The sequence below is a fragment of the Pinus tabuliformis genome, chromosome Q (genome assembly GCF_031772625.1).
Source record: "Pinus tabuliformis cultivar Carrire ecotype Pingquan chromosome Q, CPIR1, whole genome shotgun sequence".
NCBI classification, from domain to species: Eukaryota; Viridiplantae; Streptophyta; class Pinopsida; order Pinales; family Pinaceae; genus Pinus; species Pinus tabuliformis.
In genome coordinates this window covers 416751990-416767202 of record NC_142296.1, presented here as the reverse complement: position 1 = coordinate 416767202, position 15213 = coordinate 416751990, and the positions used below count along the sequence as shown (strand labels likewise).

The 15213-nt window shown below is 32.6% G+C and overlaps 1 protein-coding gene across 1 annotated transcript; it reads right to left on the bottom strand.

Moving 5' to 3' along the window:
- Positions 1-3081: 3081 nt before the first annotated feature.
- Positions 3082-12344, bottom strand: LOC149219971 (calcium-transporting ATPase, endoplasmic reticulum-type-like). Its single transcript, XM_089382702.1, has 9 exons — positions 12208-12344; positions 7279-8665; positions 6878-6959; positions 6648-6769; positions 5616-5894; positions 5052-5435; positions 4220-4329; positions 3880-4108; positions 3082-3770 (listed from the first exon to the last, which is right to left on the bottom strand). Exons 2-9 carry the CDS (start codon positions 8638-8640, stop codon positions 3210-3212), a joined length of 3129 nt encoding a protein of 1042 aa, XP_089238828.1. The 5' UTR covers positions 8641-8665; positions 12208-12344; the 3' UTR covers positions 3082-3209.
- Between the last annotated feature and the right edge of the window lie 2869 nt (positions 12345-15213).

Genomic DNA, 15213 nt, shown 5'->3' with positions numbered 1-15213 from the left:
TTAGTTAGAAGTCCTTGATTTGTAAGTGTTCCATTATTTCCCATAATGAATCATTGAGAGTTGAGATTTTAGTGAATGTGTGTTGAGAGAATTGTTTAGCCAAGGTGATAAAAAAAGTATATGTCCAATTAATGGACTTAGTAATATGCATCGTAAAAATAAATAAGAAAAACAAATATGAAAAAATAAAATGACCAAGCAAAAATGACACATTGAATAATGAATCAAGTATACCTTTATTAAGCCAATGGTAACATAAAATGATGTTTTAAAACACTATGAAGAAGCAACAAGCAGTGGGATCTTCCTCCTCCTTAGGAGGGTTCTTGATGATTCTCAGTCCCTCTCTCTCTCCCCTCCCCCCCACACACACATGCAAAATGAAATAATTCTCAAGAAGGTGGAACTCAAGAATTAAAGTACAATCATAAAAATACCTATGAACTCTGATGAAAACTTTGGAAATGCATACCCATGGATTGTTTTTATAGTTGAATTGTGGAGGAGGTTCATGCCCGTTGGACTTGACAATTTTTTGGTCACTTAAGGCAAAGTGATCTCTATGTTTCTTCATGATTTACATGCACCAAAGACAAAATGGAATAGAGCCTTTTGGAACTTAGACTTGAAGCAATGTGGATATATTTTCCTGAATCAATTATGTCGTTTTGAATGAATTTACTAACTTTCATGTCTTTGAAGGGTAATGTGAAAATTGTGTTAGTTTTGTGGAGAAAACTTGTGCAATTGCATGAGTTTTATGAAGGAAACTAGCACAAATATACAAAATCTAATGTTCCATAATTTTTCAGCACTTAATTTGGTGGGTATATTAATGCCACAATTCACCTTAATGATGTTGGTTTCATTAATCACTTGTATCTTGATATGATATAGTTTTAGGTGATAATATTTCCCCCCTCATATGTAAGGTTAGGAGCAAATATATAGCCAAAATACATCATCATGATATTGGAGAGAGAGAGAGAGAGATAGAATGAACCAAGGATGGCTTGGGAGAAAGGAGAAGAAACCACCTACAAAACCATAATATTATTAGCAAATTTATTGCTTTATACAATGAGGAAGGAATCTCCCACAATCATGATATTAAAAAAAATGATTTACAGTAATAGATAAGAGGCTAAAGTGGTTGATTCAGTCATAACATAATCTCAAAACATGATTGATGACGTTGTGGTTGGAAAATCAGTGATGTAGATATCTACATCATCCTTATGGGCATAGATAATAGTAAAGAACTTCTATGAGACGAAGAATCTCTGGAACCTAAATTGAACATTGCCAAAAAAGTGTTATGATATGATGAAATCGTCGATCCTCATACCCTAATTGCAATAATTTTCAATGAGTGACATGTAAGGAATTGCGACCAAGATGATTTGTGCAATACAACTATCAAACAACATCCATAAACCTCTAACATGGAATAATATTAAAGCAATACCCAGGTTAATCCTTACCTGAAAAATATGATTATCGTGTGTTGCACCTTAGCATGAATTAAGAAGTATACTCGAAGATTCACCTATTAATGTGATGGTTGGCAGTAATAGAGCCAAAGATTGCAATTGAACAAATATTTTAACAAACAAGGATATCATTTGAATTACTTATTAAATCCAATAATGATAACTTTCATGGATGTTTGTCTTTCTCTAGGCTTGCAAATCAAACATGTTCATTCTATATGCCAATGCACATTGCTCCGGATCAAAATTCTTTGATATAAGGGGATGCGAGAAATTAAGATAAGTTTCTTATACAATATAATTAAACCATTTGGTCATCGTAAATCATAAATTTAAAATGCAGGCTTAAACTTGCAAATAGAATTTAACAGACTGGAAAGTAATATAATCCATGAAAAAACAACATTAACACAACATAATCACAAGTTATGAACACCTACATTTCTAGGAAGTATCTACTAACTGATTGTGAAAAAGGGACACTCCACCCAACCATAGTCTCCCTGTTGCACCAACTCTCACTGTAATAGAGGTCAACCCTTAAGCTAAAACTATGAATCCACAAAGGTGATTTACCTATGGTTGACTTAAGCTTTCTTTATATAGTCCAATTCCTTTATTCACAATCACTTTTTCACCTACAACAACCCCAATCCATAACACTCTTTCACATTAGCTTGTAATCCAATGAATGGGATCGGTTTCACAAATCAACATTCCATTAGGCTCATGCAATTTCCTTCACGGCTCCAACATACGATGGCCAACAATTTTCACTGTTATAATTCCAAGTATTTTGACTTGCAGATAACTTTCACAATGATAGCAATTATCATTACAGATAGTCTTCATTATATTCATAAATATTGCGCTATAACTCAACATAATTTCTACATTAATTATATGGCTACTTATATAGTCAATATGTTGTGTCCTTAATTGAATATACTCTATATTGTATCTATAATGACCTTAGGCTACAAACAAATAATTACTTTATCTAAACAATTCTCCAAATCTAAAATTTCCTTTTAAATAAAATAATTCATATTTATAATTTAAATAGTCAATTAAATCTACCACTTTCTAACATAATGGGTAAGTTAAATTATACAATAAATTCATAAATTTATAAACATAAAATACTTAAATCATGTAAACATAGGATACTCATTTGTTATAATATTCACATCCAACAAAAACATGTTGAATGTTACTTGTTTCAAGTATCAAGTTATGACATGAAACCTAGTTTGAGCCACACCATGTCCTAATTATGGTATAAGAAAACTTCTCATATTCAAAATTCAAAATTCAATAACATGCGTCTAAGTTTAGTGAGTTACCATAGATATAGATCTTGAATTCATATCCTTGTAAAATAAAATCCACAAGTCTAAATAACTTTTCAACCATTGATTATATTGAAATTTTAAGGCAATACAAGTTTTTAAAGTATTTTTTGAAATCTCAAAGGACATAACAACACTACATTTCCCTAACTCTCCTTTTATTTATAAAATATAGAGGTAATTAGAACTATTCCAAACATAGAAAAACGTTTATGGCATGTATGCCATCTGTAGATACATAATTCCCTTGATACATTCATCCACCCAATTAGTCCAGATAAAAAAATATGTACATGTCAATCCACACTTTATATAATAAGTATGGTTGAATATATATTGTTTTACACTAATATGACCAGGTGGTTTAAACAAGTTTGTATTTTTTATGTCCTTTACGCATTCTCCTATGAACTAGTTTCAACACTTCATCTATCATAATCACTGGAAATGAAACTACTATAACTACACACCATTCACTTAAAGTCAAGGGTACGATGCCAAAGATATTGGCTAGAAATGGAACATAAAGGATCAGAAAGTGAAGTCCAAATGAAATAGACATTGCCACCAATAGCCAAGGATTAGTCCAAGGTGGCATAGTGAGCAAACTATTATCCTCTGATAGAGAATTTAATGTGTTGAACATTTCAATGGACACCAATACGGAGAGGGAAAGGGTTGTAGCTTTTACTTTTCCAGTTGAAAAATAATCGCAAGGATTGGAAAATGAGAGAGTTTTCCCACCGATGGAAAATGGTGAAACCTCGAAACCCTCCCAAGATGGGCACTCTCCCCAAGACCTGAGCTGCGAAAAGGTTACCAATGTGTGGCCATCCGTAGAGAATTGTATCCCTAAAAATGAATCATGTGTGTACCACAAAGCAAAAACACCTACTGTTGCAATTCCAACATATAAACCACTAACCTGCAGTTGAAAGAGAGGGAAAAACATTAAAGATGATGATTAAAGAAGAAAAAAACAGAATTTTGAGATTTTAAGAAAAAAATAACCAAATGTATAAAAGGATGAATACCATGTAATGGAAAAACACCCACGCACTAATCAGGGCATCATTGCCTTTACGAGGTGGTTTTTGCATTATATCTTTGTCAGCGGGATTAAATCCAAGAGCTGTTGCTGGAGGACCATCCGTGACTAAATTCACCCATAAAAGTTGCACAGGTATCAAGCCTTCAGGCATGCCTAACATAGCGGTTATAAATATGGAAGCCACCTCTCCCATATTAGATGATATCATGTACCTATAATGAATACCAAAAAATAAGAGTACAAAAAAGGAGTATACTAAACTTGGAAGAAAATGAACTTGATAAAAAGTTTTTATATTTGTATCTAGACATAGAAATGGATACCTTATGAAAGATTTCATGTTGTTGTAGATGGAACGACCTTCTGCAATAGCTGAAACAATAGTGCTGAAATTATCATCAGCTAATATCATATCTGATGCTTCCTTGGCAACCTAAAACACACAAAGAAATGTGTACACAATGTACAAGCCTCAAATTCCTTACATAGTAATGTAATTGAAGAATGATCTTTCATTAAATTGTTATAATTTTCACTTTAAATAAAAAAGATAAAATTATGAAAGTAACAAAACATTCATCCCCCAATTTTTTTATTTCTATAGCTTTTGGAAAGGGATTACTTTATTAATGTGATATTTCTATAATATCACACACATTTAACTGTGTACCAAAAACTAATATGGGTATAAAACCATCTACCAATCCATCTTACGAGAGCACAGGTCCCTAATTCAAAATAACCTAGAGGCTTCAATATTTTTTTCCTAATATTTCAGATGATGCCTAAATAAAAATTTGAGTTGTTTTAAGGTAAAAACATGATAAAAAAACACTAAGATGAGCAACTTAGATTGAAAATTTATAATACATGTTTATATTTTGAAAAGAATAGTAAATGTAGTGAATAATAACGATGAAAACAACATCACAAGTTAGAACCTTATAATACTGCTAGTGAAATCTAATGTGCATCTTTTTTAATTCTTCCTTTAGGTCACATGCAGGAGACACTAACCTTATTAGAAATTATAAAATACTCCTTCTAAACATAAATTATAATTTCGTGTCAATGCAAACTCCTAAGAAATCAGTGGGGAATGAAAAAAACAAAAGAAGTAAATGGAAAATCTTGTGGAAGAAATTGTAAGCATACCTCTGTCCCAGCGATTCCCATGGCTATTCCAATGTCTGCAAGCTTCAAAGCAGGGGCATCATTGACACCATCTCCAGTCATTGCCACAACTTCACCAATTTCTTTGAGCATCCAAACTATATCCTTCTTATGCTTTGGTTCTGCTCGAGAGAAAACCCGACCACCTGGTTTTGCCAAGATTTCAACGCGCTTATCCAAAGGGAGTTTCATGAACTCTTTTCCAGTAAAACTTTTACCACCGAGATCCTCTCCTTCATAGAACACACCTATTTCCTGACATATGGCTTCTGCTGTGGACTTGCTATCACCAGTGATCACCATTACTCGAATACCTGCATCTCCACAATCCTCAATGGCCTTGCGAACTTCTTTACGAGGAGGATCCTATTAATTGAAGTTGGCCATGTTAGTATGTTCATTAGAAAAGAATACAATGCATTGAGAAAAGAAGGTATCCTACCACAAACCCACAATGGGCCATATTTCAAGCATCATATTAGATAAAAGATAAGAGACTCAAGAAAAAATGTAGGCACAATAATCCTTAAAAATGCCAAAACTTACTCTTAATCCAACAAGACCAACAAAGATAAGGTTGTTTTCTATATCAGAGTAATTGGTTGGGTCCAACAATTTCATATGAGCAGGATGTTTCTCTCCATCATAATCATTGAAATCTCCCAAATCTTCCTTGTATGCCAATCCCAAACAACGCAAAGCCTTTGAACTCATTTGATGAAACTTCCTCAAGAGTAATTCCCTTGATGCATCGTCTAATTCAACCACTGATCCATCTGCAAGTTGTTGAAAAGCACTCCTTTCAAGCAAATTTTCAATGGCACCCTGCAAAAATAGCTAAACTTTAATATTGCCAAACAAAGTTGGTTTGACTTATTTTCTTAGTAAAAAATACATGTTAAGAAAGTCAATACAAAGTAGCAAGCCATCTGTGTCCATAATCTTGATTACATTTCAAATACTAGAAATTAAACTATATATATTTTGAATATATATTTCCATGCCTATATCATCAATAATTTTCTATCATCATTTCCATAATAATTCTAAGAAATATTAAAATTATAACTATTTATAATTATATAAAATTACACTAATATAATAAATATTTTGAAATTACTAATTTTAAAATTAATTATACTTTACCGAAATATCTTCCACATGACATTATCATAGTATCTTGGGCATGGCATTATCATAATGCACTGAGAAAACATACAGGAAAATATAAATTTACAATATTAGGCTTTTTCAATTCATTTAACCAAACATCTTGGACATGACATTATCATGATGTTTTGCAAATAGATAAAGGCAAAGTATGGGAAAATATGCAATTTTAGAACTTTTCCAATCCTAGTTTAAAAGTTATCCTTTAACGAGCAATCATGGATGATGTAACATTATCAAGATAATTTTCAAATAGAAACAAGGCAAAGTGCACGAATGAAAGGTCAAAGCAATCTGGGATAATGTAACATTATCATGATAATTATCAAATAGAAACAATGCAAGGTACACAATTGAAATCCTTCGAACATTGAGTAGATTGAGGAAAACTGAATAAAACAAGAGAACCTTCACTAGCAGACGATTTTGTCCCAATGGTTCCTTGACAATAACACCCATGGATTTCCGATCACAATCAAACTCCATTAAAGCCAACCTCTTTGATCTTTGTATCCACCAATCACAATTACCTATACAAAACCAACCAATCACAATTATACAATGCTTTCCTGCAAAAAGATAAGATTTTTAAATTCTGAATCACATGTTTTAAGCAGATTATGGGCATAATTAATCACCTAATTTCACTGTGCTACTGTTAGAAATGACACTTGTATCACCTGCCATCGGATCTGGAACTCCCATCTTTTCAACCAATACCTTCACACGAGAAGCCAGAAACAAATGGGGAGGTTATTAGAGCAACAAATGGCAGATCATATCAGATGTTCCATTTCATAACGAATCACCTATGGATCATGAAATCAGACTTCTCTATCTTGATTGGAAAAATGTGTCATATATTGTTCCTTAGGATGGTTTTTCAAAGTGGAGATTCCATTCTGTTCATTATTCCTCTGCATTGCTATTCATTACTAGTCCAGGTATTTCCAAATTGCTGGACATTTTCACATAGTGAAACAAAACATGAAAACTAGTAAACAAATCAAACAAATCAATTATCTAAGCAATTACTAACCTTCAAGGCTGCCTCAGTCGGAATACCAGTAGCTTGAAACTGGTGACCTTGACAAGATATCCCTGCATCATTGCAAACTGCAGCAATTTCTGCTAGAGTTTCTAAATTTGCCCCCATATTATGTGCAGGCCAATCCAATATTTTTCCATCCTCAGGATTATATGTTGTTCCTTCAACAGTAAACTCTCTAAGTGAACCAGCACTGTGCCCTATGGCTATAAACTCACTGACAGACATCTGATTGGTTGTAAGAGTACCTGTCTTATCAGAGCAAATCACTGTGGTGCAACCCAAAGTCTCCACGCTAGGTAGCTTACGCACAATAGCATTCTTTTGTGCCATCTTACGAGTGCCAAGAGCCAAACATGTGGTAATCACAGCAGGCAATCCCTCTGGTATAGCAGCAACTGCCAGAGCTACAGCAATCTTGAAGTAGTAAGTACACTTCTCAAAGGAAAACCTGATATTTTTTGGCCACCCATCTATGACTTCCCATGAAAGAAAATATTTGTAGTTCATGATCCAGACAAGAATACAAATAGCACCAATCACTTTTGTCAGTCTTTCACCAAATTCATCTAACTTTCTTTTCAAAGGGGTCTCATGACATTCCATTGAAGCTTCCTGAATTTGTGCCTGAATTTTACCTATTTCTGTAAACATGCCAGTGCTCACAACAATACAAGTGCAGCAGCCATTGGTAACTGTAGTTCCTGCAAACACCATGCATTCTTTTGACTGCAACTCACAGTCACACAAGGTGACTGGATATGTTCTTTTGACCACAGGCATGCTCTCTCCAGTCAGGGAGCTCTGCTCCATCCTAAAGGTGGATGTCTTGAGGGACACAATTCTCATGTCTGCAGGAACCTTGTCTCCCACCTTCAGTTCCACTATATCTCCTGGAACAAGTTCTCTGGAGGGAAGATCTACAACATAATGTCCATCTCTCAAGACCTTTGCATTATCAGATTGCATTTCTTTGAGAGCTTCCAAAGCCTTCTCAGAATTATTCTCCTGCCATACTCCAACAATGGCATTAAGGATTAGAATCAAGAGAATGACCAGGGGCTCTACATAGGCTGTTATACCCTCCTCAGAAGACACATTATCACGCAGATAGGCAAGAATAAATGAAATGCCAGCTGCCACCAGAAGTATTTTAACAACTGTGTCATCAAATTGCTCCACTACCAGCTTCCACAAAGGTGTACCATTTTTCTTCTGGAGCTCATTCCATCCATATATTTGACGTTGTTTCTCCACTTCATGAGAATTTAAACCATTCTCTAAGCTCACATCATATTCTTCTAAGCATTCTTCAACAGTTTTAGACCAAGCAGGGAATATCTTGTCCTCCATGTTTTGTGAATTAGATGATCAGATTCTGAATTCAAACAAATTGCTCCACCATTAACATATCTACAATGTGTGTGAAAAACTCCAGAATCAATACTTTCAAGAACCCTGATAACTTAGTACACGAGCTTTGACTACGATTCTACATGCTAAAAAATGATTGAATTTAGAAATATTGTTCAAGTACTAACAAAGTTCTAACTCAAATGGTCTTCTGGAATGAAGAAAATCCAATTTCATATACACAACTTGAAAGCATTTGTTCTGCAGCCACCATGCCAATGGATTCCTTTTCAAACATCAAGAAACTAAAAACTCAATGAACAATAAAAGTTACCATTCAAATTGAACATAATGTAAGCTCATAGATCAAATGCTGAAGGGATATATATATATATAGAACAAGATCGTTGCACCAATGTTTCTTATCTAAACTAGAAGCAAATAAAGAGTCTCGAATCCAACCAAAAAAATTCAATTATTGCCATTAAAGAATCCAACCTCCAAAAAAGATGCAGTGCCAAGGAAACTGGATGGTGAATCAGTTGCAGGAAGAAAGGCAGAACTGTACAATTTCAAGAAAATTACATAAAGCTCACAATCAACAGACAAAGATCGTTGCACCAATGTTTCTAATCTAAACTAGAAGCAAATAAAGAGTCTCGAATCCAACCAAAAAAATTCAATTATTGCCATTAAAGAATCCAACCTCCAAAAAAAGTGCAGTCCCAAGGAAACTGGATGGTGAATCAATTGCAGGGAGAAAGGCAGAACTGTACAATTTCAAGAAAATTACATAAAGCTCACAATCAACAGACAAAGAGTTACAAGCTTCAGGATTTGATTCGAAACATAATGTTTCAGTGTCAGTAAAGTAAATTAACAACCTCTTAGGTATGTTGTATAAATTCTGATTTTCAAAATGAAACTGAGGAGATCCTGGAGCCCAACAAAAAAACTCAGTTTTTGACACCAAAGAGTCCAAGGGATGGGAAAGATTCAAGTCAAGACTTAAGGCTATCAGTGGTAAGCAAAAAATAAAAATAAAAAACAGAATAATTAAGTTGTAAATTTGTCTTAAAACCAGAACCAATAAAACATCTCTGCTTATAATAAAACCAATTGAGTATGGATATCACTTGAATAGAACAATAAACTCAGTAAATTTGTCTTAAAACCAAGGCAACAGTTCTGCATATGATAAAATCCAATGAATATTGAAATTAATAACACTTCACAATTTCAAGACAATCATATGAAAAGGCTCAATAAACAAACTGTTATAATTTCTGGAGTACGATTTAAAACAGAATGTTATACTAATTGAATTTAGGTTTTTGTGATCTATGTTATACTAATTGAATTTAGGTTTTTGTGATCTATATTATTAAAAGTAAGAAAATTTTGGTAAAAATTATATCACCAGAGTTTTTTCTAGAATTATCCTGTGGTTCATCTCATCCTGACAATGAACCACATTAGATGGCTGGAAAATAGACAAAACTTTGATGATATGATTTTTACCTAAATTTTTCTTACTTTTGATAGAATATTATACTGTCAACAAATTAACATCTTTTCAATTTAGTATTAATAAATTAATAATTTTTAAGTATATCCTAACCTAATGTCAACTAATTTACAATTTCTCCCAACCAAAAAAAAATGTTTCCCACAATCTAAGTGCCAAAAAATGCCACTCCAACAAGAGGACTATCAATCCAAAGGGAAAAAGTAACAGAACCAAGCAATGAATTGCAACAAATTAAACATAAGTTAATAAAAGCTGTCACTGCACTGTGGCCATCACTAATATGTAAGTAAAAACTCTCACATAAATCTGACACCAATATACTATGACTGAGATTTCATTTCATAATTGTAAAAAAAGTTTTTAAATGATAAATAAATTTTATTTTATATATACTTACAGATGCTATAAAGTAGAAAAAATAAAAATAAACAACAAACACGCTTACTTCCTAATCAACCAAACATTAATCCTTATAATGTTCAAAAAGACATTAAAAAATGAGAAAATAAACCAGCAAACGCACTCACTTCCTAACCAATAAACGTTAGAAAACACAACATTATTTTTATATTAGAACCTAATAAATTCATTTTAACTAGACTGGTTTGACTAACAGTTTGTTTATATATAAATTGTGAAACTGTGGATATAAAAAATAATAAATCCCATATTAAGATTTATATAATATATCATTATGATATAAAAAAACATTAATTTATGTGTGAAGATATATATATTACTCTGATTTATATTTTAATAATAATTTTATATATAATATTATTACATATTAATTTTTAAAATTTATGCGTAACGTGTTTGTTTAAATTTTAGAATATAATAAATTCATCTTAACCAGAATGATTTGGTGAACTATTTGTTTTTCTATATTAAAATTTATATATACAGAAAATAAAAAATAATAAACTTCATATTAAAATTTTAATATAAAAAAACATATAAAAAACACTAATTTATGAGTATATTACTCCGATTTATATATTAATAATACCTTTCCCGATATTAAGGTTTATATATAATATTATCACACACCAATCCTAACAACTCCATAAAAACACTGATATCAATGGTCTTTTATTTTATTGTTGTATATACAATGTAACCACATTAAATTTAACGTATGACTTTATTGTACAGATGCAGCTACCTACTGAATTGTGCCACAACAAAGGTATCTCTACCTTTGGGCCAAAGCCAAAGAGCAACTTGATTTTAGAAGTTGTGACTTATATGTAGTGGACATTATTAGACATCTATAATATAGATTTAGGAGGATAAATAATAAGCAATATAATTATTTATTGTTTTTTCATTTTATTTGATGAGATGAATGTAATATTTATAAAAACGAGTGGTTTTTAGTGTAATTTTTTTGGAAGTTTTTCAATTTCTATAAAAATTTAGCAAGAATTTATTGAAATCACAAGTTTGATGAGTAACCCTTATACAATTGATGTGTCCTAAAAGTTTTTGAGGGTGCTGAATCCAGATATACAATCAAAAAGCAAGTTTAAATAACACAAATCAAAATTTCATATCAAATTTTTGTGTTAGATTCCAGCACAGGAAAGTCCAAAAAATCTATTAAACTAATCATTTACATATAAATAATGTATAATATTTATTATTATTATTTTTAGGACCGAAATATTTGGTAACAAAACCATTGGCCATCGAGACTAGAAACCTTGAATTTGGAATCTTTGGGGACCAAAGTTCTTGCTAACAAAACTATTGGCAATTGGCAATTGAAACTTGAATTTGACCAGTGAAATATGAATTTGGAATCTTTGGAACCAAAGTCCTAGCTAACAAAGCCATTAAAAACTAAAATGCTTCTATACGACGTAAATACAAATAGTGTATTCTATAACCATGACAGTAAACCAAAAAATTTCCATTCTATTTTATAAGGTGCATGCTTGAAATCCTCTAAACACTCCCTCTAAAAGTATCTAAACCTGCCAAGTTAAGAGGAGGTTACACTAAACCTGCCAAGTTAAGAGGAGGTTACTCACATGTGTAGTATAACTATCCTCTGTTGTCAGTAGCGCTCTTTTTATGGCAGAGAAACCTTAATGGGCAGTGCAGGACACAGAGCCATGAAAGCCCAAATTCATTCCCCAATAGCTCGCACAGACCACGTTCTTAGAACCTTCAGATTTATCACATTTTGGTCACACGAGAACAATTTATATGCTAATACTGCACAACTGACAAACAGATGACGTCATACGCATGGAACAAACATCATATACTATTGCGGCTCCGAGCCAGGAGGAACAAGATTTTGATGTCACGAAGCTCAACGAAGCTTCCTTGCAAATTCGTTGAAAGCGAAGGCTAGTCGAACAACATTGGGATGTGCGTTTAAATGGGATTAGATATATGAGTCGTCTATCGATGTGGAGGAATTGTACGAGGCGGAAGTGGTCCGAATCGGGGCAAAAATATTTCAAAAAATTTTGTAGAAACAATATTTGAATCATGTTTTTGATGGTGGAAATGATTCAGCGCCATCAAAAACATCTAGGGCACCTAAAATTTCGAAGTTTAACAACTATAATTTAGATTTACAAAAATCCTTGTCAAATTTTCTCTAAATATAACTAAAATTTCTATAACTTTCCCGACAATTCTTCCGACTAGTTAAAGCCTTAGAAGTCAACGAAATTTTGTGGATATTTTTTCAATCACCATTACCACCGTTTAATTGAGACATGAAAGTACGTAATGATACCGATAACGGAAGGAGCTTGGAAAGTGCGTGGGAACATAAACGCTGTACTTGTGTCCAATTTTTCGTTATCCGTCATTTTTTAAAATATTTAAATAAATTTTTTAAGGTTGGTATTGACGGTGATTGTGGTAAGATTATAATATATGAAATTAAAATTATATATTTATGAAGTAGTGCTTTCATTAAAGTAATCAAAGTAATTTTTAAATGGTTAAAATTTAAAAAATTATAATAATTAACTAAATTATAATTTTATTTAAAAGGATAATTATTTTATTAATGATTAAAAAATTTATATATAAGTTGAAAAAAATATCATGTAACAAAATTTTTAATTATAGAGATTCACTTTATTTTATTATGGAGATTTTAATTTATATAAAATTTTGTTACAATATTATTGTTTAACAATACTATATGCCCAAAAAACCATATCTCAATTTATATGACATTTTATTATGGAGATTCTTAATCTATAAATAAACTTTGTTACAATATCATTGCTTTTGTAAAACCTAAAATACATTCCCTTATTTATCATACCAAGGTTGAATCAATTTTCCATATATTTCTGTTCCCTAATGATGAACCTCAGTGGCAGGTTCGAAATGTCGATTTAATATCAACTTGATGTTGGAAGTAATGCTTCCATGTCATGTGTGAGTTGTCATTGTGAGCCCCTAGGTGTCAATCTAGAAGTAGTCAGTTTCCTATGTGTGAGTTGTAATAGCTATCTAGATGTGTCGTCGTCAGTGATCTAGATACTATAAATATGTAACCATTAAGATCAATAAAATACAATGAGTGTGATTTGTGTTGTGTATTATCACTCTCTATATTTTCTAACATGGTATCCGAGCCTATTATGGCTTGACTCCTTCACACGAGGGCTAGGAAGATGTGAGAGAGCCTCAATGTTATTGTTTTTGTACGTATTAGTATAGGTGTGTGACCATTTATATTTAATGTGTGAGAGTTTATTTTTAGTGAGTTGTGTGTATATTTGTTTCTTGAATAGATCTGGAGTTTTTGTGCCTTTGATGATTGACAGTGGAAAGAGGATCTGTGTAAAAGAAAGACAAAAGATACATCTTGCAATGTATCGATGCTCGAAAAAAATTCGATCTGCTCTTGACTTGTCATGGGTCATCAGGACATTCAAGGAGAAGGCTCGAGCAGTCTACTCGGCCTGCAAAACTGTAGAGTTTAATTGTTGCTCATGACTATGCCTGCAAAGGGTTGTTTGTTTCATTTCACCAAGTCAAGTAGTGAAGAAGTATTTTTTGTGTCTATGAACTTTTAGCCAAATCGAGCTCCAGAAGGGCATTGTGGCTACATGTAGCATGGAATATTCTAGATCGAATGGCTGCATCACAGTCATTTGGGACAAAGATCTACAATTATATTGCCCCATTGAAAGAAATGGGCAGAGCTCTGCAATATACTAAACAACAACCATTGATTTCGCCAATGAGCTATGGTGAACATATCTCATATCAATTATCATAGGCATGAAATGCAGTGTCTAATCCTTGGGTGATTTTTGGTCCAATATCTACTTTGAACATGGTGGCCGATAAAGCTAATATTCTTCAAAGGGTTGATTTTGATTTTCAAGCCAACCCATACAATGTGAGTTTGTTTTTATGGAGAGTAAATTGCATGTGGTTTAAAGGATTTAAAATAATTTTTTAAGTGGTGAAAGGTGAGAGTTGAAATGTGTTTTAATGTGTTATTGTTAAAGTGTAATCATTGTAAAATTGTAAAACATATTAATATATTTTAAATTGGTGGTTATTGATGTATATGTGACATAAGAATATATCACGAATTTGATTATGTATAATTTGTTATAAGCTGGTGGCAACCTATTGAACCGAGAACATCAACTTACTAGTTAATTTGATTATGTGTTTAAGAGGTCATCTTGTCAAATTGACTTCTGAATACATTCAGTACTCAGACTACCTTCCTAGATAACTGGGGAATACAACGCAAGGCCATGTATTCAACAGATGGAGGTGTGTCCATAGGACGGTTCAGTATTGAGACTGACTTGTCCTACTCCGGGAGGTCAAGAAGCGTCAATTCTGCAAAGTACGTCAAAGATGGTCTGAAGCAGTTATGTTTTAAACAGAGGTCAAGTGGCAGCTCGAAGATGTGGTGGTGAAGAAAGAACAGTGTTTGCGAGATTCCAGAGTGGATGCCAGTGCTGATGAAGACCAGTAAGACATATGTCATATTGTTGTTGTAATGTGTGTTTTTAATATTTAAGCATTAAGGG